The sequence below is a fragment of the Macrobrachium rosenbergii genome, chromosome 45 (genome assembly GCF_040412425.1).
Source record: "Macrobrachium rosenbergii isolate ZJJX-2024 chromosome 45, ASM4041242v1, whole genome shotgun sequence".
NCBI lineage: Eukaryota > Metazoa > Arthropoda > Malacostraca > Decapoda > Palaemonidae > Macrobrachium > Macrobrachium rosenbergii.
In genome coordinates, this window is record NC_089785.1 from 17,627,707 (window position 1) to 17,653,316 (window position 25,610).

General features: G+C 40.7%; 1 protein-coding gene across 3 annotated transcripts; it reads left to right on the top strand.

Annotated features, from left to right (window-relative positions):
* The first annotated feature begins 978 nt into the window (after positions 1-978).
* LOC136829723 (serine/threonine-protein kinase pim-1-like) lies at positions 979-22,138 on the top strand. Of its 3 annotated transcripts, none has more exons than XM_067088530.1 (4): positions 979-1,198; positions 9,164-9,315; positions 17,123-17,329; positions 17,746-22,138. In XM_067088530.1, exons 1-4 carry the CDS (start codon positions 1,111-1,113, stop codon positions 18,253-18,255), a joined length of 957 nt encoding a protein of 318 aa, XP_066944631.1. In that variant the 5' UTR covers positions 979-1,110; the 3' UTR covers positions 18,256-22,138. The 3 variants fall into 3 exon arrangements, with proteins under 3 accessions (XP_066944631.1, XP_066944628.1, XP_066944629.1); XM_067088527.1 differs by lacking the exon at positions 979-1,198 and adding an exon at positions 4,083-4,554; XM_067088528.1 differs by lacking the exon at positions 979-1,198 and adding an exon at positions 7,962-8,387.
* The last annotated feature ends 3,472 nt before the right edge of the window (positions 22,139-25,610 follow it).

Below are 25,610 nucleotides of genomic sequence, written 5' to 3' on the forward strand. Positions count from 1 at the left end.
AATTAATTTTACACCCATCTATGAACAGGGTCAAACTGTCAGGGGTACGGGTCCACGTTCTGGTTACCCTGTGGGTATTTTTATAAGAAATTTGTCAAAGAACCCCGGGGTAACCTCCCTCCACCGGCCAGTCTCCTCCACCCCCAACGACCGACTAAATAAACCAAAATATGTTATCGCAACTTTCCTTTATTTTTATCCTTCTTTACCCCTATTCTTTTTTATTCTCTCATATAGTAATAACCTTTCTTTCTCCTCTTCCTTTCGTCTTGTCTTCTTCGGCGGGATTCTTTCCATTCACTTATTTTCATCAAACGTCTCTCTCTCTCTCTCTCTCTCTCTCTCTCTCTCTCTCTCTCTCTCTCTCTCTCTCTCTCTCTCTCTCTTCACAATTAGTGTTATTATTATTATTGAAAACGTATAACATAATAAAAAGGCGTATATAATATAATAATCTTCAAATTAGAAATTCCTCCGTGTTAAAAGGGAGAATGAAAAATATTGAATAGATGAAGGCAAATTAGCAAACAAAATTACACTGATTAAAACATCAGTTCATTTCATAATGATTCATGAAGTTTTATTTCAGGAAGTTTGCTCGGCTAGTTAATTAATAACGTGATGGAATTTTGGTTTTTCGATTGAATTCGGGGATATTTTTAACGGTAATAATAAGATAATTTAGTTGGATGGTCAAGATATTGATGATAGATATGGCAAAAGGGCATCTTTAAGCAAACGCGTAAAGTTTGCTTGGCTAGTTTATCACTTGATGAAGTTTTCGTTTTTCATTGAATTTGAGCCTATTCCTGACGGTAATGATAAGATAATTTAGTTTTACGGTCAAGATATTGAAGGTAGATAAGGCAAAAGGGTATCTTTAAGCAAACGCGTAAACGAGTCCATTCCACCATTCGCTCGTTCTTAGCCAATCGCGAGAAACACGAGCCGATCTGCGGTTCTCTGCTAAAGCATACCGTCTTTTGACGACCAGAAAAGGAAGGGTGAAGTTTGAACCCCGCGTCTTCTTTTGTGCGTGCGTTCAGGCGCGCCTTTCTGTCTTCGGTGCTCGTGTTCTCTCGTTTCGTTTCATCCGTCGGTAACTTTGAGATGGTCAAGGCCCGCCAAGTGCCCTTCGCCTTCAAGAGCAATCGGTGCTTCTGGCAGCTGAGCAAGAGGCTGAAACGGAAGCGGAGAGGTGAGTTGCCCTAAGGTACCCCCTTTCGTCACTTGATTCGCTACGCTGGATTTTTTCGGTCAGGGCTCGTGCTGGGGTGTAGGCCGTGCTGTGCGTTTTATTTTTCCGCTTCATTTGAATATTGACATTTCTTGTTGCAGTACTGATTGTTATATAATTTTAGTACCATAGAGCCTAATGGTGCAAAATTTGAGTTTGTTGGTTGAGGGGAAAAAACATGGTACTAGTTTGCCACCAATATTGGATACTCGGAGCAAAGTTTGACTGCTACATGGTGTTTGGATACATGTTTGTGAATCTATTGCCTCCGGGGATTTTTTTTTAACGTGAGCCGATAAAGGTAGTTACGTGGCAGCCTGCTAGCTGTCTTGAAGTGTTAAACTGATCTGTATTTATATGTAGTGGAATGTGCGTTAGGTTTAGAGTTGTGCCTGATGCGAAAATGTTCATTTTCAACCTCCATGGTCTTGTGGATTTGATTCGGTGTTGATAGAGTTTTGGAGTCAATGCACTTACGAACATTTCAATTCGGATATAGCTTTATTCCTAGGGGTAAATTCAAATGTCGCTTTTGTATCGTACCCTTGAACAGTAACTCGCCTTATTCTAACACTAGAGACCATGTCTCTTAACTGGTTCTTAAAGAAGTTCATATTTTATCCCGTACGTGAATTCATTTTAAAAGATGTAGACTAGTCTTAGTTGCGTTTTGATTTTTCCGAATTGTCGACAGACGACAATGAAAACGTTAATTCTAGGTTAGTGTGGTTGGGATTTTCAGAACTGGGAGGGGTTCGGTGGGAGTTTGGTTGAATGGTGGTAAACTGGTTGACTAATCAAGATGTTGGGGGGGGACCGCAATGAAAGGACGACAGGTAACAACACTAAAACCATAACCCACTCTTGATTGGGTATTATTTTACATTAAACCATTATTGTCTTTTGAACCCGCAAATATTTTCCCATCTTTTAATGTACTTTGAACGTTTCTAACATTTTCTTCAGCGAATGATTACTTTTGGAGACTGAGAAATCGGGGTTTTTGAGGTAGGGGTTAACTCAAAACTAGGGAAATAAAAGGATCTTAATCCCATTGATAGCTTTCGGGATGTTTTCAAACTTATGACTCGGGGTAAGGTCCTGGTACCCTAGGTTAGGTTAGGTGTGATTGGTTAGGTCACCTGCTAACAAAACGACCTTCAGAAACGTTCAAAGGACAGATTAAAACGCAGGGAAGTGATATTTTCAAGGCCAAAATGTCATAATGGTTTAAGTTCAGTTTTACCCTCGACTATTGCCGGGAAGTTGGCTTGTGCTGAGATTGGTACCTAACCCAACAAGGTTGATTTTTTTCTTTATTTGGTCCTACTTTGACGGAGGTGCCCCGCAGGGCCCGCATAATTTTGTTTCATGTGAACATTTGCTTCGAAATTCAAAGAATCGCATCACATTTCCAAATTACTAGTTAAATCCTCAGTATCACCTCTCCACAAACAAATTCAGCTGATACTTATGTCATAATATCTCCTATGCACTCTCCATCCTTTATATGTGGTGGCTGCTTTACTGAATGAATGACCTGGCGAGGAAAATGTTTGTCTGTTTTACATTAATACAGATTTTCACATGCTCATATAATCGTTTTTTTTTTTTTTTTGTAGGCGTTCTGGTTTTTTAATGCATTAATGCTGTCTAGTTATTTTTAATGAACTTATTTGTAGATAACTCCCACCACGTTACATAACCCCCGCATTGAATATCATGGGAACCACAGCGGTTAACTAGGGTGGTTTTGCTTGTGTAGTACACTAGTGAAATACACAGATATAATCAAGGTCTGTAGACCTGGATATAATAGTCTGACCTTCCCTTGCCTACCTCAGTGTTGGAGAAAAGCCTAGGTATCCCCCTTAACCTTAAAAAAAAAAAAATCGGCGATATACAGGGATGCCTTTTAGCCTATCTTTAGCCTAGCGTAAAGCCCGACTTTCCTGAAAGCCACACCTTTAACCTTTGCACGATTTGGGTCTACTGAAGCTGTGAAGGTTATTTTGTGCACCAGAAAGCTTCCTTATTTAGACTCGGATATCAACGCCCAACTCGAGATGCAATGAACCCAAGCGACTGGTACCACTCGCAATTACATTTTGCATTGCTTACTAAACCAGTAAATGAAAGTTACTCAAAGGAATTTTCGTCCATGAATTGTTCTAATTGCCATCAGAGGAACCTCTAGGCAGCGTCCTTACCCGCAAAATGTTGCTGTTGCAGAAAGTGTCCGGAGGTGCCTTAGATTTTCTGGCAAAAGTGAAAGATTGATTAGTGCACTGATGCTTCAAGTTTTGGAAGGGGCTCCTTGAAAACCTCACTTTGTTTTTAACTGTCAGTCTAACAGAGCAGCTGTGTTGTTTTAACTCCATTGCTGAGACTTTGCTGCATTAGTGTAACCAGTGCCTGCTACTGAAAAAACGTGACCTTGCATAGTGTGGGCCATTGCAGTGTTAGTTTTGGTGAAAATGTTTTACTGAATTGTTCTGTGAAACCATTAAAATTGTGTATAAATGTCAGCCAAGGATTGAATACAGAACTTTGTAAAAGCATGAATTTCATGCCTCTTTAAGTAGGGCAAAGAAACCGTCTGTGATAGAAAATTGTCTTAACTTTCTCATAAAAACTGGAGCAATAACATTCTGACTCTACCTTGTGCAGGAGACCAACCTTGTGCAGGAGACCATCCTTCTTTTTGGTGTGTAGTGAATCATCTTAAAATTTCATGCATTGTAATTTTTGTACTTTAAAGATTTTATTGAGATTTATATAGTAAGCTTTCGGTTGCTTTAATGTAATTTTACCCTAATCCTCATCCCTTCCCGCCTAAATTCAGTGTTTAAAAATATTCAGCAAACTTCACCTACCCAGGGGGTGCCTAGTGAACTAGAGCCTGTGCAGCCATGAGATAAATATAACTACTTAACCACAGAAGCCAGTGTATGGTTCTGCAGTTCCCTTGTATTATTTATTGAGACTTGGAAAAGTTTGTTTTAACTGTTTAGTATAGTTAAGAACTAAACTTGTAACCGGGATGGAACCTTACCCAAAGTGCAATGCACCCAGACCAGCGAACGTTGACACATTTGTGATTTCCACACCAGTGCAGTGTAGTGCTGTGAAGTGTTTTGTGAAAAGGAAGTTTTTCCCAGTTAATTTAATTACATGGGAAATGAGTTCAGAAAAACAAGACTTCGTTAGTGTTCCATTTGTACCTGTTAACTGCATGGAGGGGACCAACGTACCTCCCAGAGGAGGCCAGTCCATCTCTGAATCTGTTCGCAGAAGAGCAAGTCAGCGCGTGAGAGGTGAGTTGTTTGAGTAGCTTTTTGTTCAATAATGTGAAATATTCGCATTTTTTGATTTTATGGGTTTGATAACTGATATGGAGTGTCTTCTAACGTTTTGAGTATATTCAATAATTCTTTGGGTCCAAGGTAGCGCCTCCGACAGAGTAGTTCACCTCAAAGAGCCTTAGTCTTCTACCAGAGTAGTTTGCGTTGTCAAAAAATTGAGGCAGGTGTCTCTACAAATTGATTTTGATTGGGTATTTGATAATGAGTTGAAGTATGCGAATGCGCAGCTTAAACATCTGATTGTTTACAAAGGCAACGTGACGGTTTTTGGTTCAACAGGAAACAGCCAGTTTTTACCGTTTTTCTTTCGATAACAATTGTGCCAAAGCAAATAAACGCCGTTCACTTAGGTCTTAGTCTACGTTTCAGTCATATTCTCAACTTTCAACAAAATAGTAAAATTAATGTAAAAATTCAACGAAACTTAAAATTTATTGCAACTTGAATAAATCCTAATAATCTGAAAGTGTGTTGCGTTTAGGGAACAGTTTCAACGTAATGAAGTGTATCACCTGCTACTTTGAAAGTTAAATAATGCAAACTGCTCATCAATAATTTTAATGGCCCACAACGGGTCCATCCGATGGGACCCATTTATTTGTCATTTCCAGTTTTACTTTTTATTAACTACTGCAGTCGTATTTATTTTTTTAATATACAGGCCCTTAGTTTCTTTAATGCAGTTTAAGTTCTTAAGGAAATAGCGCTATCAATTTTACAGTTGCCATGAACTTCTATATACTTTCGGTTAGTATGTTTCTGGAATGGAATATAGAGTTTAGGCCAGAGGCCAAGCACTGGGACCTATGAGGTCATTCAGCGCTGGAAATGAAATTGAGAGTAGGTAGGTTTGAAAGGTGTAACAGGGGAAAACCACACAGTTGCCACTATGAAATAATTGTTAGGAGAAGGTCGATAGCGAGATGGGGGAATTGAGGTATAACAAAAAGGTTGCACCTATAGGGGCCGGAGGGATGCTGCAAGAACCTTGAGTAATGCCTGCAGTGCACCCTGTGAGGTGCACTGACACTAAACCCCACAGTGTTTCTGTAGGAGGATTGACACCATCAGTTTTTTCTTTTTTTTTTTTACTTCATTACAATATGTCAAAAGCAGATTTTCATTGTGCACCTTAATAGCTAGCCAGTGAATGTTTATAAAGATAGGCGTGACCTAATCGTGTTGAGGCGCTAATAATTATCATATGTACTCGTCAGACTTTTAAGTCGAACTTCGCTGTCAAAAGCTGTCGTAGATTACTGTCGTGTTACATGGGGAATGGTTACCCTGAATAAATAGTTCTGCTAGAGATGTTCATTTACTTTTTTTGGGGGATGTACGTTATTTTTGAAATGCAGAAGCAGGCAGAAACTGATGTTAATTTGTGTATTAAAATTTCTAAATTTTTTTAATCCCCTCCCGCAACTAATCAGTCAAAAGCTGCTTAAAATTGCGGAGCGGTGTGATTTAATTTCTAGGATAAGCCCACGAGGTTGAACTGTCGCATTTTGAATTCAAATGCGGTAAATAAAGAAGGGTAAAGGGTGTACTTTTAAAACACGCAATCATTTAATGAACCCAGTGAATCAGTTCTCTCTGCCTTTTAAAAAACCATACTGTGAGTTTTTACCGTCAATTTAAGTAAAAAAACCTGAATGGGTATATATATTTTTAGGTCTCATTGTTAAACGTATCAGGTCATAGACCAAGGGAGAGACATTTGTTTCTTGAAACCTGTTTACAGGAAGTGTGGATAGATGGAAGGGGGTTAGTGGGGCAGTTCGGTAGGGAGGGGTGCCTGCTAATGGAGTGGTATTCGAATAAAAAGCTTTGGATCTACAGTATAAAATAGGGGAATCGCGCAGTGCTTGAAAGGGTATTTGATGTGCTGCTTATGATATACTCTTCACCTTGCGTGGATGCGGTGGAAATGATTTTTCCAGGTTAATTTCACACCGAAAGGTAGCCTATATCTCTGTGGGACACCTGTTTAGATTTAGCGATATTTGTTGGTATGTGCCGTCTTTGGAAATTCAAATAGATAATAAACACTAATTCAAATTCTTAGACTACAGTTTTCTGTGGTAGACAGAACCTCAAGTTCAACGTTATGTATTGGGGGGGGAGGGGCGGTTTAAGTCGACCGACTTCGAGAGACGGTCAGTTGACGTGTAAACAGTGCGGGTGAAATAGACCCACCTTGCCGTAGTACCTGTTTGAATAAAACGGACCATGATTACGGTTGCTCATCCCGTCCAGTTATAATGTATTTGCATTTCATTATTTAATAGTAACGTATTTTTGCTGCTGTGTATTGCACGCATGACAAAAGGAAGGTACACATTTAAATATTCTGGGGCTATCGCAGAACGATTGTAGTTCCTCACTTTGACGCGGCCCATAACCACCTCTTATCAGATCTTAATTACCGGAGGCTTTAATTTTCTCTTAACCGGATATTGTAAGCACGGGAAAAATACAGGACGGATATTGATCCTTCTTGACGGAAGATCCGCGGTTGGATCGTATGGCTCAAAGCGCGCGGAATCCGCCTACACAGATACACACATATAACTCAGCCCTTGCCGTCCGTTCTCATGAAATCATCGAATGGAACATTCCTCGGCCATCTGCCCCGCCTTCGGCCGCCGTCAGCCCCCACAGGATACAGTTGAAGTCCTTGAGGATCTTCCCAGTCAGTGAAAAGTCAACGCCCGCAGTCACCACTTTTGGCGGGAACTTCTGTTTGGCGCCCCACGTGACCACCCCCCCTCGTAGTAACTGGGGGACGTGCGAGAGTTGCCAGACATACAAATTAAACTCTCCTTTTGATTGGTCCACCGTGTAACTTAACGCACTCATTGGCTGGAGAGACTACGAGGGACTACGGACAATTTCATGGCAGCCAACAGCTCCTCTTCCAGCAGTTGATGTTTAGCCTTTTATTCGCGTTAATGTGGAAAGATATAGAAAACCAACTGATCATATTTTGTAAGCATAAAATTATTTGTAGTTTTATGGTATTTAATATTGTGAATGTCGATACTTTTTAATTAAAATTATCAAAACAGTGATGCTGTTGGCAGCGACAACTGAATGTATTGAATTCTTGAGTGTGACGTCAGACAGCCAACACACACATACACACACTTAGGGCCAGACGTAAATATTACGCTCACGGAGGAACGAAAAGTAGTTCCATGTCTGGTGTGAGTTTTTTCATCAGGGAAGGGATTTGATAATTAATAAAATTACATTTATGGACACTTAAAGAAACTAATTAAATCTGTCAGGAAAGAAATCGGAATGAATTCAAAATAAAGTCATAAGTACGAGCTCGTAGCGGAGGAATACATGTCTCAGAGCCAAAGTAGACATGACCACCGCTACCACTATTCATATCAGTTATACTCTAACGCTCATGGTGAAAGGAAGGCGTGAGTCGCCGTTCCCAGTTTTGCTCGGTGTTTCTCTCTCTTGGACATCTCGTGTCAACATTGTGATTGAATGAGTAACACAACGGAATATGGTGGATGTTCTTGTCTCTCCCAAGATTTCTCACATTATGGCGCCCCAGTCTAGTAGTGTCGCTCCCCCTCCACCGTCTGTGTTTTGTGAGAAATCGGCAGCAACTTCGGCCACAACTTGCAAAATGTGCTCAAAGTGCGGAACAATTTCTCCCCCTAATAATACTAAGCAATCCATCATTGTGCCTCCAAGTGCTGCGAACTCAGCTACCACTACCAATACTCCGAATAGAGTGACTGTGCCAATCCCCAACAGAGGTAAATAAGATAAGAAATTGAGATTCTTTCAATGTTTACATTGTAGAAGTAGCCTTAGTGGGTGGTGTTTCTCCGAAGTATCTTAAAGGTGCGCAAAAGATTTAGATGTCTGTCAACGGTTCGGTTCCTTATCAAAGGCTGGATGAATTGTGTCGATTTCGTGTTAGTTTATGAATGGGCCTGAATTGATTAGCTATGATAATTCATGACAGCAAAGGATATTTAAAAGGCGCGTGGTGACTTGTAATTTCGAGTCCAAGAAACGACAGCAGTCAAGGAAAATTGAAGCAGAATTTCCTTGTATTTTTTCCCTAGATTTCGTCGTGAATAAGACACGTGTCCAATGTATAGTATTTAGTATTAATAACGTTTTGTAAACAGTGTGTTGTTTAGTAAGATGAGCAGTAAGAAACTGAAAGCACAATTTTAAAAGGTCATAATGTCGTGAAGTGCTTAAGAATGTATGTCGCGTTAATGACTTGTTGACCCGTCTGAAGTTTTAATACACCACTATATTTGGAATTCATAATTCCCGAATTTTTTTTATTTTAACATCGTAAGCAGTTTCAAAGCTCAAAAACTTAAGATTGTCAATTTGTTATACACCTGTATTGGTCATCTAAGAATGTTTAAAAGTGTGTCTGAGAGTCCGTTCGGTTAAATCTAAGCAATGTTGTTGTATGTGTATTCATAGTATATGTTATGTAATATTGAATATATTAGTGAATTGTATGGCTTGTTGCATCCAGCGTTAATCATTGTTTCTGTTTACGTAGGAAATGGACGGCACTTAGAAGAAACATACCGTGTTGGTTCTGTCTTAGGAAAGGGTGGATTTGGCACGGTGTATTCCGGGTGGAGAGTACGCGATTGTGCCCCTGTAGCCATAAAGCAAGTGGCCAGGGCAAAAATTACAGCGTGGGATATGGTGAGTATTGTCCTCTTTTGTTTTTTCCTAAGTGACAAAACGTGACCTCCAATCTAGACTCGTATATGACGTTTGGTACTTTTTGACTCGTCCATTTAAATCAAATACACAAGTTTTTCCTATTTGCTTTCACTGCTTGTCACTGTGCTTGCGAGGCTGGAGTACTTTTGACCTCATTGTGTCGTGTTATGATTCAAATGGACGTGGCAATAAGACAAAGAGTTAAAAATTTTTAGATTAAGGGCATGCCTTTTTTATGCTGATTTGAAGGAAGTCATTTTTGTTTTTTTTTATCTTTCCCTTTCAGAGGGAGCAGGTAATTTTCTGCAAACTTATTTTAAATGGGTCATGTTCCTGAATTTTAGTATTTAAGGGCGATACAATATTGTTTTTGTGTATTTTGTCTGTTATTTTTGTGCAACGATGGTGGGTTATTTTAAGTTTAATCGAAGGACCCACACGCATCCCATAACCCAAATTTCGTGTGTGCAGATTTAAAAGGGGCTAACATATCAAAATTTATCAACATACTTTATGCGATGCTGTTTTGTAAGCGCGTGCGAACTAAAAATCCGTACTCCTTTTGTTGTTAGCGTTGTTCTACTGAAATGTTATAACAAAGCCCCAATCTTTTCCTTGTAAATGAACAATAATCTCTCAAATGTACGGAAATGGCGAGTGTGTAAATAGGAGGGGGGGTGTGTTTACACTACTGTTTTGATCCTCAACGCCATCTCGTGGTGCGTTTGAAAGTAGGCCAGTCGTCACATCATAGTCCACCACCACACTCGCTCACACATTCCTCCTCTCCCCCCTCTCCAATGCCTTACAATATTATGGCTTTGCTTTTTACTGGTTCCGTCTGCTCTGGGTTTTCCCCTTATTTATTTCTTTAGTGTGTGTGAGGCGGAGGTCCTCTTTATTATGTCATTGCGTTATTCAGTTTTACTTAGCAATTGAATAACTTTTTTTTATGTATGGTATCTGGGAATGAAGAATGATGGTGTATTTTTTATATATATTTGTGTGTGTGTATGAGAGAGAGAGAGAGAGAGAGAGAGAGAGAGAGAGAGAGAGAGAGAGAGAGAGAGAGAGAGAGAGTTTTTAGGGGGGTATGGGGTTTTGGTCTAGTTGGAGAGGAGTGCTACCAGCCGATCGATATGAGCCGACTTGTCTGGAGCGAGAGGAGAGAGAGAGAGAGTGTGTGTGTGTCTGTATGTGTGTGTGTGTGGTGATAGCGCGCTTACAGGCGTGGGTGGCCTTGTGGGCGCTGAAAAAGATGCGTGGGCGTGCGTGTATACAAGGATGCTATTGTAAATTGTAGATTGTAAAGAATGGGATATTAGGTCTTTTTTTTTTTAAGTCTGGTTTAGCGCCAAATTACGATCACCACCTTAGTTTTGTCGTGTGTAGGATTTGTTTTCAAAACTTAGATACTATATATGGCGTTTGTCGTTTCTTGAGTTTACTTCAGCCAAGGATGTCGACGGGAGCTATCTGTACCCATTCGGTCAAGTAGTGGGTGGTCTGCGCGCACGCACGCCGCTCCATGTGGGTGGCATTGCAAGAAACCTAACGAGATGCCGTTCTGGCCGCGCTTTTCATGTCCGCAAGCAGAGGCATTGCTCCTCAAGTCATGCCACCCTGTGATTCTGATACCATTGACAATCACAGAATCCACCACCGCGATTCGTACTCCCTAATACATGGCATATTTATGAATGGTAAAATTTAGACTGAAGGTTTATTGCCTTACGGTATTCAGCAGATATGCACTTGTCTGAGTTGCATTAACTTTATTGCCTCAGTTTTATCATCATGTTCTTTATAAAGTATTGCAATGTGGGTCGCTACTTGGTAAGGGTCCTTGAATGATCTGCATTTAAATCCACCAGAATTCGCCTTGAATCTGGGTCAAGTGTAGGTCTACGTTAACCATTGCGTTGTGAAAGGTTTGTCGACTTGCCTTCCGGAGGAGAAATATGAAGTATGCAGGAAGCGTGAATTATGTATAAATGTCAGAACGACGTACGTAATGTTCGTTGGCCGCATGGAGTTAGTGTGGCTTCCTTGTCTTAGCTGCGTCTGTTGCTTAGGTAATTGACCAGACCTGTGTAAGTGCTCAGACAGCTGTCTTGAACGAAGCTACTTCCCTCTTGAGGGATCTCGTGATAAGCCTCCGTGGTATTGAGACCCCCACAAACCTCATACATCCTAGTACTATGCGAGTACTTTTGCGCTATAAATAAGTCGCTCCGCCGCTCCTTGTGGGGTACAAGTTACCACGCTCTCGGTGTCTTCCCCCCATTTGCATTTACTATAGACTACTTGTTTTAGTGGTTTTCTTAATGGCATGACCGTCTTAAACAAGGCTGGGACGGCGTAGTCTGATTGGCGTGAATGGAAATGATTTTGGCGGGTAAAAGGTAGAGGCAGGATTATGGCGGGAAAGGAAGTCGTAGTACTCTACTACTAGTCAGGGGAAGGTTAGCAGCCCGAGTGTTGCCGACTCTTGTTTTTTTCTTTAGTTTTGTGCCTCCGTGAATGTATTTTTCTTAAACTTTCATCGTTGTGAGTTTTAGTCTTGTTTATGTGAATGAACGCGTCTGCTGGATGTTACTGAATCGGCTCTATTAACATTGAACTTACAGCATTGGTACATATGGCAAGGTGCGTTAGTACCAAGTGCGGGGTTGTCATAATGTATACGTCATCTCGTGTTTTGGGTACTTTGGCTTGGACAGGAATGGGTATTCGGTCGGGTAGTGGAATGCCTTCGACCAAGAAAAAAAAAAAAAGTAAAAAGGTGACACTGAGCGATTGTTGGGCTTAAGAACGGAGGAATAGTTATCTTCATGGGCTTTGGGACTGGTTAGCGTAGGGGTAACGACCCCTAGAAGCGTCTACATCGCGCTCACAGGGGATAGGGGTGACTTTGGAGGGCGACTGCGAGGAGGGGGAGGGACGTTACTCAGGGGATAAGGAGGGGAGAGAGAGAGACGGAATCCGGTCGAAATATGCCGTAGCTTTCGAAGTGTTTCAGTTTTGTGAGCGTTGAGACAACGGGGTTTGTTTATATATATATGCGCGCGCGCGCACTTTTACACACACACACATACATAATACATAAAATTACGTACTCTATTAGTCATCGCCTTCCACAAGGTAAATGTCCATGGGGGAGGAAAATAGATTAGGAGTAAGGGCCACGACCGTATGGGGCTGATGGCGAAACCTGATATAGGGGATGAAAGAGAGAAAGAGAGAGTGAGTGGGGACCTTCACGTTGCTAGTATTTACACTCGCACAGGGTAGGTCTTTAGGCTTACTTAGCTATTTTGATTATCCGACCGCGCAGTTGGCAAAGCTCAACGACGGTTTATATAAAAAAGAAAAGACTTTACATTGTAATAATGTACTTAGTAATACGCGTAGTTATTCAACACTGGTTTATTAGACAAAAGTACGTAAGGTTATTTCTGGTAGATAGAGGACGTTTCTGATTACTCCTCTCTCTGACTTGCAAGGTCTCTCTCTCTCTCTCTCTCTCTCTCTCTCTCTCTCTCTCTCTCTCTTATAGACGAAAGGTGTCCTTGGTGTAGTGAATGACCGGTTGTATGAGCCCGTCCGCTGCACTAGTACTAATAATTGCTAATGAGTAGTGCGCAGCTGTGGGCTAGTTGCTACCACCATTACTGGACTGGCTGCTGTAACCGAGCGTCGAGGAGGAGGAGGAGGAGGAAAAGGACGTCCTTGTGAAAGAGAAGAGCTTGAGAAGGGATTACATAGGTGCAAGAAGGGATGTATGCGGTCACCCTTAACGTATAAGAGGTCATGCAATGCAGCCGAGGTGTAATTTCAACCCTTTGGTTCGCCTTGCCCCCCTTTCTGTACTTGGGAGGGGATTGTTCGAGGGCATTTAGGGGTGTTATTGTATATCGATAAAGTTTCCTAATTAAACCTGCTAATGGTCTCTGGACATTCGTCTGTTGTTGGTCTTGCTAGAGAAACTTTGCTCTGTTGAGGTCGTTCACGCTGTGCCAATTCTTTCGTTAGGGTTCGACTTTGAAGTTACATAACCACAGGCAAGTAACTGATGGCGCCTCTCTCTCTCTCTCTCTCTCTCTCTCTCTCTCTCTCTCTCTCTCTCTCTCTCTCTCTCTCTGGTTGAGTCTCTGGGTACGCATACCCTTTTCGTATGGTGTCGACGAGGACTTATAAATCTTGTTTATACGCTATATCAGAATCTCTCTCTCTCTCTCTCTCTCTCTCTCTCTCTCTCTCTCTCACTCACTGGGCACACACCCCTTTTCATATGGTATCGCCGCAGACTACACATCTTGTGTATATTATTATGATAATTCATAGTGCATATACAAACAGACAATCCGGGGCAAGTTGTTTACAAGAGACAAGTCATGAATTTCGGTTGTATGGTCAGATGGCCCACGTGAAGTAGAAAGCCGTCCAGTCGTGGCTTAAGTATGTGGAATGTACGGCGGACCCTGGGCATAGCAAGTAGGATGCTCCAAATACGGACAGCATTGGATGACGGGGCTAGCCAGCGGCTCCTTTTCGAGGTATGACCTCGCCATGTCGTGGTATTTCGGAGTGGGTATCGGGCATGGTAATTATTTTCTTTTTCGCCGAAAGTTTGGTCACTTCTCAGTGGTGCCCCTTTTCGCTGATGTCGATGAACTGGGTGGTATTCTCAGGCCTTGTGAATTCGAGGTTAGCCCACAATTCCCTGTTGTACTGCTTGCATACCAAAGAGACTTCGAGAACAGAGGAATTGAATGCCCCAGTGGGTTGTGGGGGCGAGTGGCAGAAGAATGAAGAGACTACCGACGGCCTATCCTGGTCTGCGAATGCCTTTTAGATACTTGAAACATTTCAATTCTCCATGGTATCTCGTCAATGCCATATTAGAGCCATTTGTTGGTTTTGCACTTGTCTGTATTCCTGTGAAAGTTTTTGTCACAAGACCCTGCCCAATTTCCAGGTCTGAACAAAATACATGTCTAGTTTTAATACTGAGGAAAGTTTTTAAAAACACATTTCAAGTTTTAACACTTAAAAATGTGTTCAGAAACATTTCAAGTTTCAACAGTTAGGAATGTTTTCAGAAACTATTTCTTGTTTTAACAGTTCAGAATGTTTTCAGAAACATATTTCAAGGTTTAGCACTTAGCGTTTATTTCAGAAACATATATTTCTAGTTTTAACACTTAATGTTTTCAGGTGCATATTTCAAGTTTTAACACAATTAGTTTCCAGGTACATATTTCAAGTTTTAACACTTAATGTTTTTAGGTACATAGCCTAGTTCAAGTTTTAATACTTAGAGATGTTTTCAGAAACGTAATTCAAGTTTTAACACATAGGGATGTTTTCAGAAACTTTTCAAGTTTTAACACTTAGGGATGTTTTCAGAAACATTTCAAGTTTTAAGACTTGGGATTTTTTCAGAAACATTTCAAGTTTTAAAACTTGAGAATGTTTTCAGAAACATTTCAAGTTTTAATACTTAGGGATGTTTTCAGAAACATTTCAAGTTTTAACACTTACGATTGTTTACAGAAACATATATCAACATTCAAGCCTTAATGTTTACAGAAACATATTACTAATTTTAACACAATGTTTTCAAAGGTGAACAAACGTGTAATTTTTGTCAATGGATTTCTTTATTGAATCTTAGATGGGTTTATTTTATTATTGTTAGACAGCACTAATGCTGATAATTCAGCTTGCAGCTAATTTCAATTGCCTATCAGGATTTCTGACCCGTCTTGACGTCTTATCAGATAAACCCCCACTTAATGCATTGCGGCTCCTTGTTTGTTGTGCTCTAGATCCGTTTATAAAAACGCTCGAGACGTCTGGTTAAAAAAAAAAAAATTTAAAGAATGCACGAAACGATGCTATTACCCCCGGGCCAAGTTCAGGTGCCGTAGCAAGTTAGGAAAGCGTGTTGCCGGGAATAAAAGATTTACTGTAATTTTCTTCGAACCATATGGAGGTGCGCGTCTCTGGAATATCAGTATTACTGGAAATGTAAATATTGAAGTTAGTGTGTATTTTGAGAAATAGAATTAATGCTACTGGAAATGTTAATTTGGAGTTAGTGTGTAATTTGAATAAAAGACGCAAGTCCTCAACAACATCTTAAGGGAAAGGTATTCGACAAATAGTTCGAGAATATTCACTCGTTGGCAAGTGATGTGTATTGGTACCACCTGGCGTGTGTTGGGAATCTGGCTGGAAGGGAGTTAATGGCAGAAGTGACCACTCCCTAAAACAAAAAACAAAAGAAAAAATTGCATTTTTTAATTATTCACGTTTTAAGCAGTTTATACACCCATGTTCCCTATTAAAACGTGTCCCGTGCTTCATTACGAAGAGACTTGGGCTTCCCGTAAATCTGCGCACACAACAGGTGGTGGCTTTAGGAGGCGTCCCAGAAACGACGCAGGAACTGGGCGGTAATCGCCTGCAGATCTGTCTTGAACAGTTCCCTTGGGCACGTCACTGAATTCTTTTAAGGGGGCGAGGGGGCGGTGGTTAGGGGTGACGGGTGGTGGCTATTCGAGTGTGTGTGTGTACACGGATTTAATCTCTCTCTCTCTCTCTCTCTCTCTCTCTCTTTTTGTATCCTTGTCCTAAATTGCTGAAAGCGTATTTGTTCTTGCGTACATCCGCACTTTGGGTCGCCCTGTCTCCACCTGGTACGGGAAAATATATAAATAAAAAAAGATTGGATTTCCTCCAGCGACATAAAAGATTGGATTTCCTCCAGCGACATTTAATCCAAAATTACCCTCGTGGTAATCACAACGCATAGTGCTCGTTAATTGTAACTTACTTTGATTATCAATGACATTTCTTTTGTATTATGCCTGGTTACTTTTGTTTTTGGAGAAATCTGCAGCTTAATTATGCACGTCATGGGAGATTACGTCTTTCTCTCTCTCTCTCTCCCCCCGTTAACTGGATCTGCAATCGTATGTTTCGTGGAACGGACCGTTCTAGGTGGCACCTCAGTACGCTTAAGAATGTTACTGTGTAGAGGGGGTACCAAGGAGGGTCTGGGGTTGGGCAGGGGCAGGAAGGACCTGGAGGTAGCGTCGTCCAGTTTCGTCGAGGCCTTGTCTGGAATGTGGTCTTGGGGGCACTGGCCTTCCAGAATCCAGACTTGGCGAGTCTTTGAGGTTGCCCACTACTTAATTTCCTTTTGCCTCGATAACCTTTCTTACTACGTAGAAATGGCTGGTGCTAAGTTTTATGTCCGTGTTAATGTTGATTGCGATATTGGTTTGTTATTAACGCGGGCAATTGTTCATTTTGCTCAAATCTTGCGAATTATAGTTTACATAATTAATTTGAAGGACGGGGTATGCTTGTGGGAGATATGCAAAGCTGTACTGACAAGTGTGCTGGGTAGCACACTTTCAAAATACTGTTAGAATACCTGAATTCCTTCAGACATTTACTGTAATAATGAGTTGTCAGATAGAGACTTACTTGAATGCTCTGTATGTTCTGAAATTGCAGGTACTTTAATACACTGTCACAAGTGTTTTTAGGATAGAGACGTATTTGAATGTTCTGTAAGTTTTGAAATTGCAGGTACTTAAAAGACACTGTCATAAGTGTTGTCAGTTAGGATAGAGAAGTATTAGAATACTGTACAATTTCTGAAATTTCAGGTATATATACCTGAAGCTCTTGAATGCCCCCATGTTACATCATATGAAACTAAGAGAATTCCTTCACTGACTAACGTTACCTTCTTTCTCCTCCCCAGGTGGGTGGACGTCGCGCCCCTCGGGAAGTGTCGCTGTTGCTCAGAGTGGCGCATGTGCCGAATGTCGTGAAGCTCCTCGACTGGATCGAGAGAGAGGACTCGTACCTCTTGGTGTTCGAGCGGCCGGAGCCCTGCAAGGACCTCTTCGATTACATCACGGAGCACAAGGTCATCCCCGAAACAGAGGCCAGGTCGCTCTTCAAGCAGGTGAGGCGAGAGAGAGATCTCGTAAATAGGTTTTGTTTAGGGGATAGACGTTACTTCAGGTTCTTTGCAGCGTTCCTTCGGCCCCTAGCTGCAACCCCTTTTATTTCTTTTTGCTGTACCTCCATTCATATTCTCTTTCTTCCATCTTAACTGTCTCTTAACGATTGTTTCATAGTGCTCGCGCGGGGTCTTCCTCCTGTTACACCTCTCAAATCTTTTTACTGTCAATTTCCGTTTCAGCGCTGAATGACCTCGTAGGTCCCAGCGCTTGACCTTTGGCCTGAATTCTATAATCTGTAATGTTATTAGAAGTCATGTAGCATATATGTATACATATGTTTGTGATGTTTTCTTAGACATTCCGTTAATGATTGTCCTCGTGGTTCTAATGTTCTCTTTTACCTAATCCTCAACAGGTCGTAGACATCGTCCGTGACTGCCACGCCGCAGGCGTCATCCACAGAGACATCAAGGACGAGAACCTCCTGGTGACCTACGACAACAAGGGCAGACCCATCCTGAAGCTCATAGACTTCGGGTCGGGGGCGCTGCTCTCGGAGAAGACCTACACGGACTTCGACGGGACGAGAGTCTACTCCCCCCCGGAGTGGATTCGCCACAACCAGTACGAGGGCGTGCCGGCGACCGTGTGGTCGTTGGGCATCCTCCTTTACGACCTGGTGTGCGGGGACATTCCCTTCGAGCACGACGAGCAGATCGTGGCAGCGAGGGTGCAGTTCCGGGCAGCGGTGACGGAGGAGTGCCAACACTTAGTGAAGTGGTGCCTCCGGGTGCGGCCGAGCGAGCGCCCTTCCCTCGACAGCATCCTGACCCACCCGTGGCTCAACCCGCCGCCCCCGAGAACAAGGCATCCAGACCAGCAGTCTCTCGACAAGTGTTCCACCTCTTCTCAAGAGTCGCTTTGATGGCGGCCTCAACTAGTGGTGCTGTAAGCCGCCGTCAGCAGTTCACTGCTGCTGCTCCACCCCGCCCCCTCCACCCATATCACCGCCCCATTCGCTTGGAAGGCCCCCATCCCCCCGTATTTTAACAATTCGGCTCTCTTCCACTCGTTTCTCTCCTTTCCACCAACCAATCTCACCTACGTGAATTGAGAAGAGCCGCGGCTGACGTGGACTGCAGGGGGAGAGGAAATGAACCTCTGGTGTTCAGTGAAGGGCTTTTGATAAAAACGTCATGGAATTGTGGACCTGTGAATTACTGGAACTGTTCGGGTATACATCCAAAGCGTTGGAAAAAGACAGCCATTCAAACCCTTTGCTTTTAATTGTTCCTCCCCCACCCCTGTCCCCCCACTGTGAAAAGAAGGGGCGTGTGTCTGACGGAGGCGGCGGCGGCGGGGGGCGTGTTCGTGTGTGTGGCGCTGTACAGTCTGCGGACTCCACGACGGACGAAGTTCGAAGTCCGTCGCAGAGGTCCGACGCTCTCGATCTCAGACTCGCGGGACTTCGAAGTGAGGGGGAGCCGAACGGGCGACTCCCGGCACAGGTGTGATTCTGCCGCCGCTCCCCACCCCCCCTCACCTGGCCCGGGGTCTTGCACAACTATTTATTGCCTATAACCTCGCCAAGAGGCTCCTGGTGGCCTCCGTTCCTGATGCTCCATTTCCACCCCGTGACTTGTCTCGCCCGATGCTCGGGGTCACCGCAGGAGGGTCAGAAAGAAAGCCATTGTGAGTTCAGAGGGCGCACCGGGCATTATTATTAGGATTCTGCTTTGAGCCCTCTCTCTCTCTCTCTCTCTCTCCCTCCCTCTCTCTCTTTCTCTCAGTCGCAATGCCAAAAATAAAAAGTGGTCTGGGCTTCTTAGCTTTGAAGCTTGTGAAAGTGGAATGGGATAAACCAAAGTTAATTTATCAGTCCAACATTGTAAAATATAAAAAAAAAAGATTAAAAAAATGTAAGAGATTGTAATTTATTTTGGTGCTTAAACCGTCGTAAGAGCGTGTAAATATTGTAAATAGTCATTTGCCCCTTGTACAGTTTTATTCGTAAGAAATTGCTCAAGTGTGTAAGTTATGTATGATAAAAATTTCTTTGAACCTTTAAAAAAGTAAAAAAAAAATATGCGTCAGTTTTAAAGATGTGAAGAGAAATAGACTGTAGTTATTATTTGATGTGAAGTGGCGATCGTCTTTGATCATCATCTTCATATAAAAAGTGGTAACCCAAAGATATATAGAAGTGGATTAGTTTATTTCCTCTCTCTCTCACTCTCTCTCTCCCTCTCTCCCCTCTCTTTCACTCACTCACTCTCTCTTCTCTCGGAAGTTTTGTGGTAGCGTTTGGTGCTCTTTTGGATATAAAAGTTACAAAAAAAGGTTCATCAGTGGTTGCACTCTGAGTTTCAAGAGAGGATCTGATCGTCTGGCCCTTCGATTAGGGAATTAGAGTGTGTTCATTACGGAGTCTACAAACCCTTTTCGTCGCAAAAACTCTCCCCCTCCATCATATCCCTCCCCCTTCTATTTCTCTCTAAATCCCTCTGTTCAGGATTTCATGATAGCATTTGTAAATGTTCCATAGTTACTTCATCATCAGATTCTAAAGAAATCCATTTTTGTCTCTCGTCTTGAGTTCCAAGTATCCACAGAAAGTCAACTTTTTAAAAGCAAAGACGACATTCGTTACACGGTTGATTGATTGATTGGCTGTCCCCTCCAATCTCCCGGGCCCCCAATCCACACATCTTTTAACCAACCAATCGGATGTTTCTCTCTCTCTCTCTCTCTCTCTCTCTCTTTCAATTTGGATCCTATAGAAGAATATCATACTTCAGTGCTTTATACAGAAGACTTCGATCAATCGCACACACAGTATATCCGCCTCATTGTTTTCAGTCAGGTCGAAAATCCCAAAGCCAGGATCGCCTTTAAATCATCATCACCCTTCATTGCAGCTTCGGTACATAGTTTTGTATTCAGTGGGACGATGACCAGGTTTCTTCAGAAAATCGTCGTATAGAGTATAATAAGGTAGCTTCGGGATTTCAAAGAGAACTTAGTCGTGTGACTCCGTTATTTTCTCCCTTGTTTTATTTGGTCCCCTCTGGGTTTAGGGCACACTGTCAGATTTTGTCGACGAGTTCCCGAAAAGTTAGTTTTTTTGGGAACTTTTCATCTGCAAGTTTTGGTGGTAACGAGTAAAGTAGATAGCTCAATAGTCTTTCTATTCAGAAGTGGTTGCAGAAGAAGTTTAGATAAAAAAAGGAAGTCGGTGATAAAGATTCCAGCTTTTTTTGGTACATAGAAAACTCTTATTATTACCTTCTTACATGTGTTCTTGGGAAGGTATTGTGAAACTTTTTGTTTGTGGCTAAGTAGGGTTTTTTCAGTATTTTGGTTTTTTGTAATAAGAGCAGTTTTTGGTGGCCTAAGGTGAAATTTTAACTGTGCGCGCGCAAGCGCTCTTATCTGTGTAATTCTTTAAAAGAATTTTGAGAGGCTGTAGTGCTGAAGTTAGACAGAAGTAATTAAAAGGAACTACTAAATCAGCTGCTCTTTTTGAGCCACTGGTCTGGCACTCGCAAGAAACACCCCAAAATTATTTTGGAATTTTAATTGAGGTTGAATCATTCAATTTTGCATATGTGAATTACTTCATCGCGAAAAAAAAAAAAAAAAAAAAAGCTTGCCGGCCGGACCAGTAAGACTCAAAAGAAGAATGAAAAAACTGCCAAATGTAGAAAATGTTCCAGTAAGCTTGTGAAGGCAGAGTTTTTTCAGTGAGGTCAATCAAGTGATGCTTTCGAGTGCCATTTTCCCAATGTTTTAATTGAGAATTCGGCCCTTGACGACATCGCCCATGCATTTCCCAAAAGTAGGACTGAAGTGTTTTTGTTTCTTCCTTTAAAAGTAAAGTAAACCACAAGAGCTTCTGACTGCAATAAGGTTTTACCAATGTGTCAACATTTGTAATTACGTATTGGACAAAGTTCTGTGCAGAGGTGTTCATTGTCAAAATATTTCAAGTCAAAACTTTTTTTAATAAATCTCATCTTATTTTGTATGTCCCATGTAAACTGTAGACGGGGGAATTTTTGTAAGTCGGCAGATGAAGGATAATTCCATGTATCGAGGAAGAGTTATGTCATTACTTCGAAAGGAAGGGGAGGTCTGGCCATAGAGGCTTGTCACGTGACTTACGAAAAAAACCGCCCGTGAGCTTTTTGAAGGTCGGCTCTCCCGGGCACTGCAAGTGAGCCTGCCCCCTTGTGTATGTGTGCTTGTGTGTGTGTATGTTAACCCCCTCCCCTCCCCTCCCCTCCCCCTCAGTTCTCTCTCTCCCAACAACCCCTCACCCACCCCCTTCCCTTCCCTTGCCCCCGGTTTGAGAAAGACCTACTTCTGCCAGGGCGGATTACTTATAATTGTGAATAATGATTGTATCCAAATAATGTGTGTGTCGTCGCCTCAGTCTGTTGGGTTTAGACAAAGGCTTCTCCCAAGATCATATCAGGTTAATTTTATGTATTTATTATTTTTTTTAAAGTGCCAAGATGATTCTCAACGGTTTCTCCTCCTCCCCGACGTATTATAATTTACGGTTTATTTTTTCATCGCTTGTAAATAGTTTTGCGGTGCACATGTTTTGCTGCAGCGCGCATGCGTGCGTGCGTGCGTGTGTTTTTGTGTGTGCGGACGTATGTCTTGGGAGTAGGGCTTAGTTTAGAAACCAGTGCATGGACTGGGCTTAAAGCAGAGGCATTATAGAGAAAACATCTTTTGTGTTGACTTGTAAGGAAATTAAAGACGTATTTTTTTAAAGAAATAAACAGAAAGCAACTGGTCTCCTGACTTTTCATTTGATTCCTTATGAACCCCTTGGAGTTATTTCTGATTGTTGTCTCTAAGGTGAAATGCAGTATGTGTATTACTATCCTAAGGTTAAATGCAGTATGTATTATCTGAAGGTTAAATGCAATAGATGCATTACTATCTGACGGTTAAATGCAATACAAGTATCTGAAGGTTAATACAGTACATGTATATTATGAAGGTTAATACAGTACATGTATTATCTGAAGGTTAATACAATACATGTATTATCTGAAGGTTCAATGCAATACATGTATTGTCTGCAAGTTAAATGCAATACATGTATTATCTGAAGGTTAAATGCAATACATGTATTATCAGAAGGTTAAATGCAATACATGTATTATCTGAAGGTTAAATGTAATGTGTTTAGTTATCTAAAGGTTAAATGCAATACTCTTAACTATGAATTGTGATCTTGGATTACAAGTTCTTAAACTGCCAATAAACAATAGCACTAGAATCTCTGGTAAATGAAATGAAAGGAATATATCTGAATGCACGAATGTCTACAGTAAATATATGAATTATATCTGAGTTCAAATGAAAAATACCCACATAAGAGTGGGTGATTGAAATAAAAGGACTGCATCTGAATGCGGAAATGACTATAGTAAATAAATCAAATTACATATCCACAGAAGAATTTAAGTCGAATAAGCACCCACGGCAGATTGGGCAAATGCATTAAAAGGATTATATCTAAATACAAAGTGAATGTTAATTCACTCATTTTCTTCACGGGATTACTTTCCAATTACACTTTAATTTCACATGAAAGAATCAATGATGCCACTGTCCTAATTACCACTTCATATTCATAGTCAATTGTCAAGAAGTCTTCTGTGTCATTGCTTATGATAACAGAATTTTGCGTTGACCTTTGCCCATAAAGTTCAAGGTCGTGAGTACACTATAAAAATTAAAACTCTTCAGAGCGTGTACTAGTGGCCGTTACATCTCTCCTTTCCTAAATCAACACTAAGACCTTCCACAGATCATCATCATCCATTATCATTACAAGGCTCATAAGCAACAAGTCGATCCCTCTGAACACTACGCCACTCGTATAAGCTGGTGGTATTACCATGATGCAAATAGAACTAAATTGGGCGAGACACGGAATCCACTAACAGACAGTGGGTTCACGTGGTGATGATTAAGATGGTGCCAGAACTAAGTGGCTGACGAGGGTGTTGAAGGTATGTCCGAGAGAAGGAGAGGTTCTTAATGAATGAATGAATAGTGAATAAAATGTCCATATAAAAAGAAATATTACAAGAAAAAGTTGTGGGAATTAAAAAGGCAAATTTTCACTTATAGAGTACAGGTGAAGATTGTGATTTTAATAATTGCTGAAAAAGGTTAGAGAATGTTTAGTATTAGATTACAAACTTTGAGTTCAGGTGAAGATTGTGATTTTAATAATTGCTGGAAAAGGTTAGAGAAAGTTTAGTATTAGATTACAAATATTGAGTACAGGTGAAGATTGTGATTTTAATAATTGCTGAAAAAGGTTAGAGAATGTTTAGTATCAGATTACAAATTTTGAGTACAGGTGAAGATTGTGATTTTAATCATTGCTGGAAAAGGTTAGAGAAAGTTTAGCATTAGATTACAAATTCTGAGTACAGGTGAAGATTGTGATTTTAATAATTGCTGTAAAAGGTTAGAGAAAGCTTAGTATTAGATTACAAGTGAAAGATTGCACGGCAAAAAAATTTTAATTGATCGGTAAATGAAGTTACCGATTTGTATGCTTATTTAGAGTGAAACAAGAAATAGCTGTAGGATTAGTAGGTAGAGAAAGAAAGTTTTTTGTAACAGTGACCACAGCTGAACAGGGATGTCCTTGGTAGCAAAATTTGAAATGTGCCAGGATTATTTTAAACACCTCACATTTAGTTGTTAAGGATGCTGATTACGCGTGGGAGAAGGTTGAAGCTGTTGGGATATAAACTCCCTGTGTTTATATAGAATAGAAACAAGAGGGAAAAAGTAATAATTCAAAGACGCAGTCAAAAGGTCAGCTTAGGTGAAAAGAGCAACCAGGTAGTTAACTATGCATTCCAGAGGCCATGAAGTAGTGTTTTTCGTAAACAACTTTGAAACCGACGTATGGATTTCCATGCTACTAAAGCACTGAGTGTTTCTAACATTGTCCTGATTTATGGTAGTACACTGAATTGACAGAGGTGCCTAATTAAGCCGTTTACTCTTAGAAAAAAGACCAACTTCTTGCCTCTCCTCAGAGCGGTTTCGAACAAGTGGTGTTTTATGACGTATCTGTGACGCAGCCCCATCCCCCTTACCAATCCCCCTCCCAAACCCTTCCTAGTACAATCGGTAACCCTTGTACTCACCTGTCCTACCCTTCTTCCCTCCTTCCTGCCCTCATTCCTCCATTATCATTATTATTTCCTTTCTATAACATGCATTGTATACATGAAATGAACCCAAAGATCAAAAATAGGTTCTATGGTGGTTGATAACTGAGTGCTTTGCAAGAATTGTCGCATTTGGCAATCTATCTCATTTAATTGGGTTGAGATGTTTGGAAAGTTTTCTTAGTAAGTCATGGAAATCATCGGCAATAGTTACAGATCCTCATGATTTCAAACAAGTACCACTGTATTCATGGCAAATATGGTGCTTTGTCCGCGTAACTGTAAAACTGCAATTGCGTTGAAACACTTTAAAATTTGCAACATGGAAAAAGAAAAAAAAAGTGTCTGAGGGTTAGTTTAAATCGATAAGTGAATCATGATTTTAATAATTGCATGATGTATTGTAATTTTTTGTTAGCCTTTCAGTTGTAAACAGTGGAAATGAGATGGGTAATCACAAAATACCCTCTCCAATAAATCACCCACCACCCACCAGAAAACATATATATATATATATATATATATATATATATATATATATATATATATATATATATACATATATATATATATATATATATATATATATATATATATATATATAATATATAATATATAATATATATATATATATATATATATATATATATATATATATATATATATATATATATATATATATATATTTATATAATATATATATTTGCCCATTTTTTTTTTTGGAATGTAAATAAAAATAAATATATATAAATAAATAAATATAACGTAAAATAAATAAACATAACCATAGATTAAAACATAATTATTCTTAAAAAAAACATATATCATCATACAATATATTAATTTGCATTAAAAATTTCGTATGTGGCCCAGGATAGGTAAAATGACATTTACCCATGAGTCAAACAACCATTTGAAAAGGTACAGTGGAGGATACGCTATATCAACGTCACTTATACACGTCACCTCTTTTGCGGATGGTTGGGTGGCTAAGGGCAGCTTTAACCTCATTTTCATTAAGTAAGAAAGTTAATGAAACACAAAAGGCAATGCACAG

Excerpts from the sequence above, each read along its gene's own strand:
- LOC136829723 (XM_067088527.1), top strand. The coding sequence starts at position 4,281 with ATGGAACCTTACCCAAAGTGCAATGCACCCAGACCAGCGAACGTTGAC. Across the intron at positions 4,555-9,163 it reads AGCAAGTCAGCGCGTGAGAG|GAAATGGACGGCACTTAGAA; the intron begins GTGAGTTGTTTG and ends CTGTTTACGTAG. Across the intron at positions 17,330-17,745 it reads CCAGGTCGCTCTTCAAGCAG|GTCGTAGACATCGTCCGTGA; the intron begins GTGAGGCGAGAG and ends AATCCTCAACAG.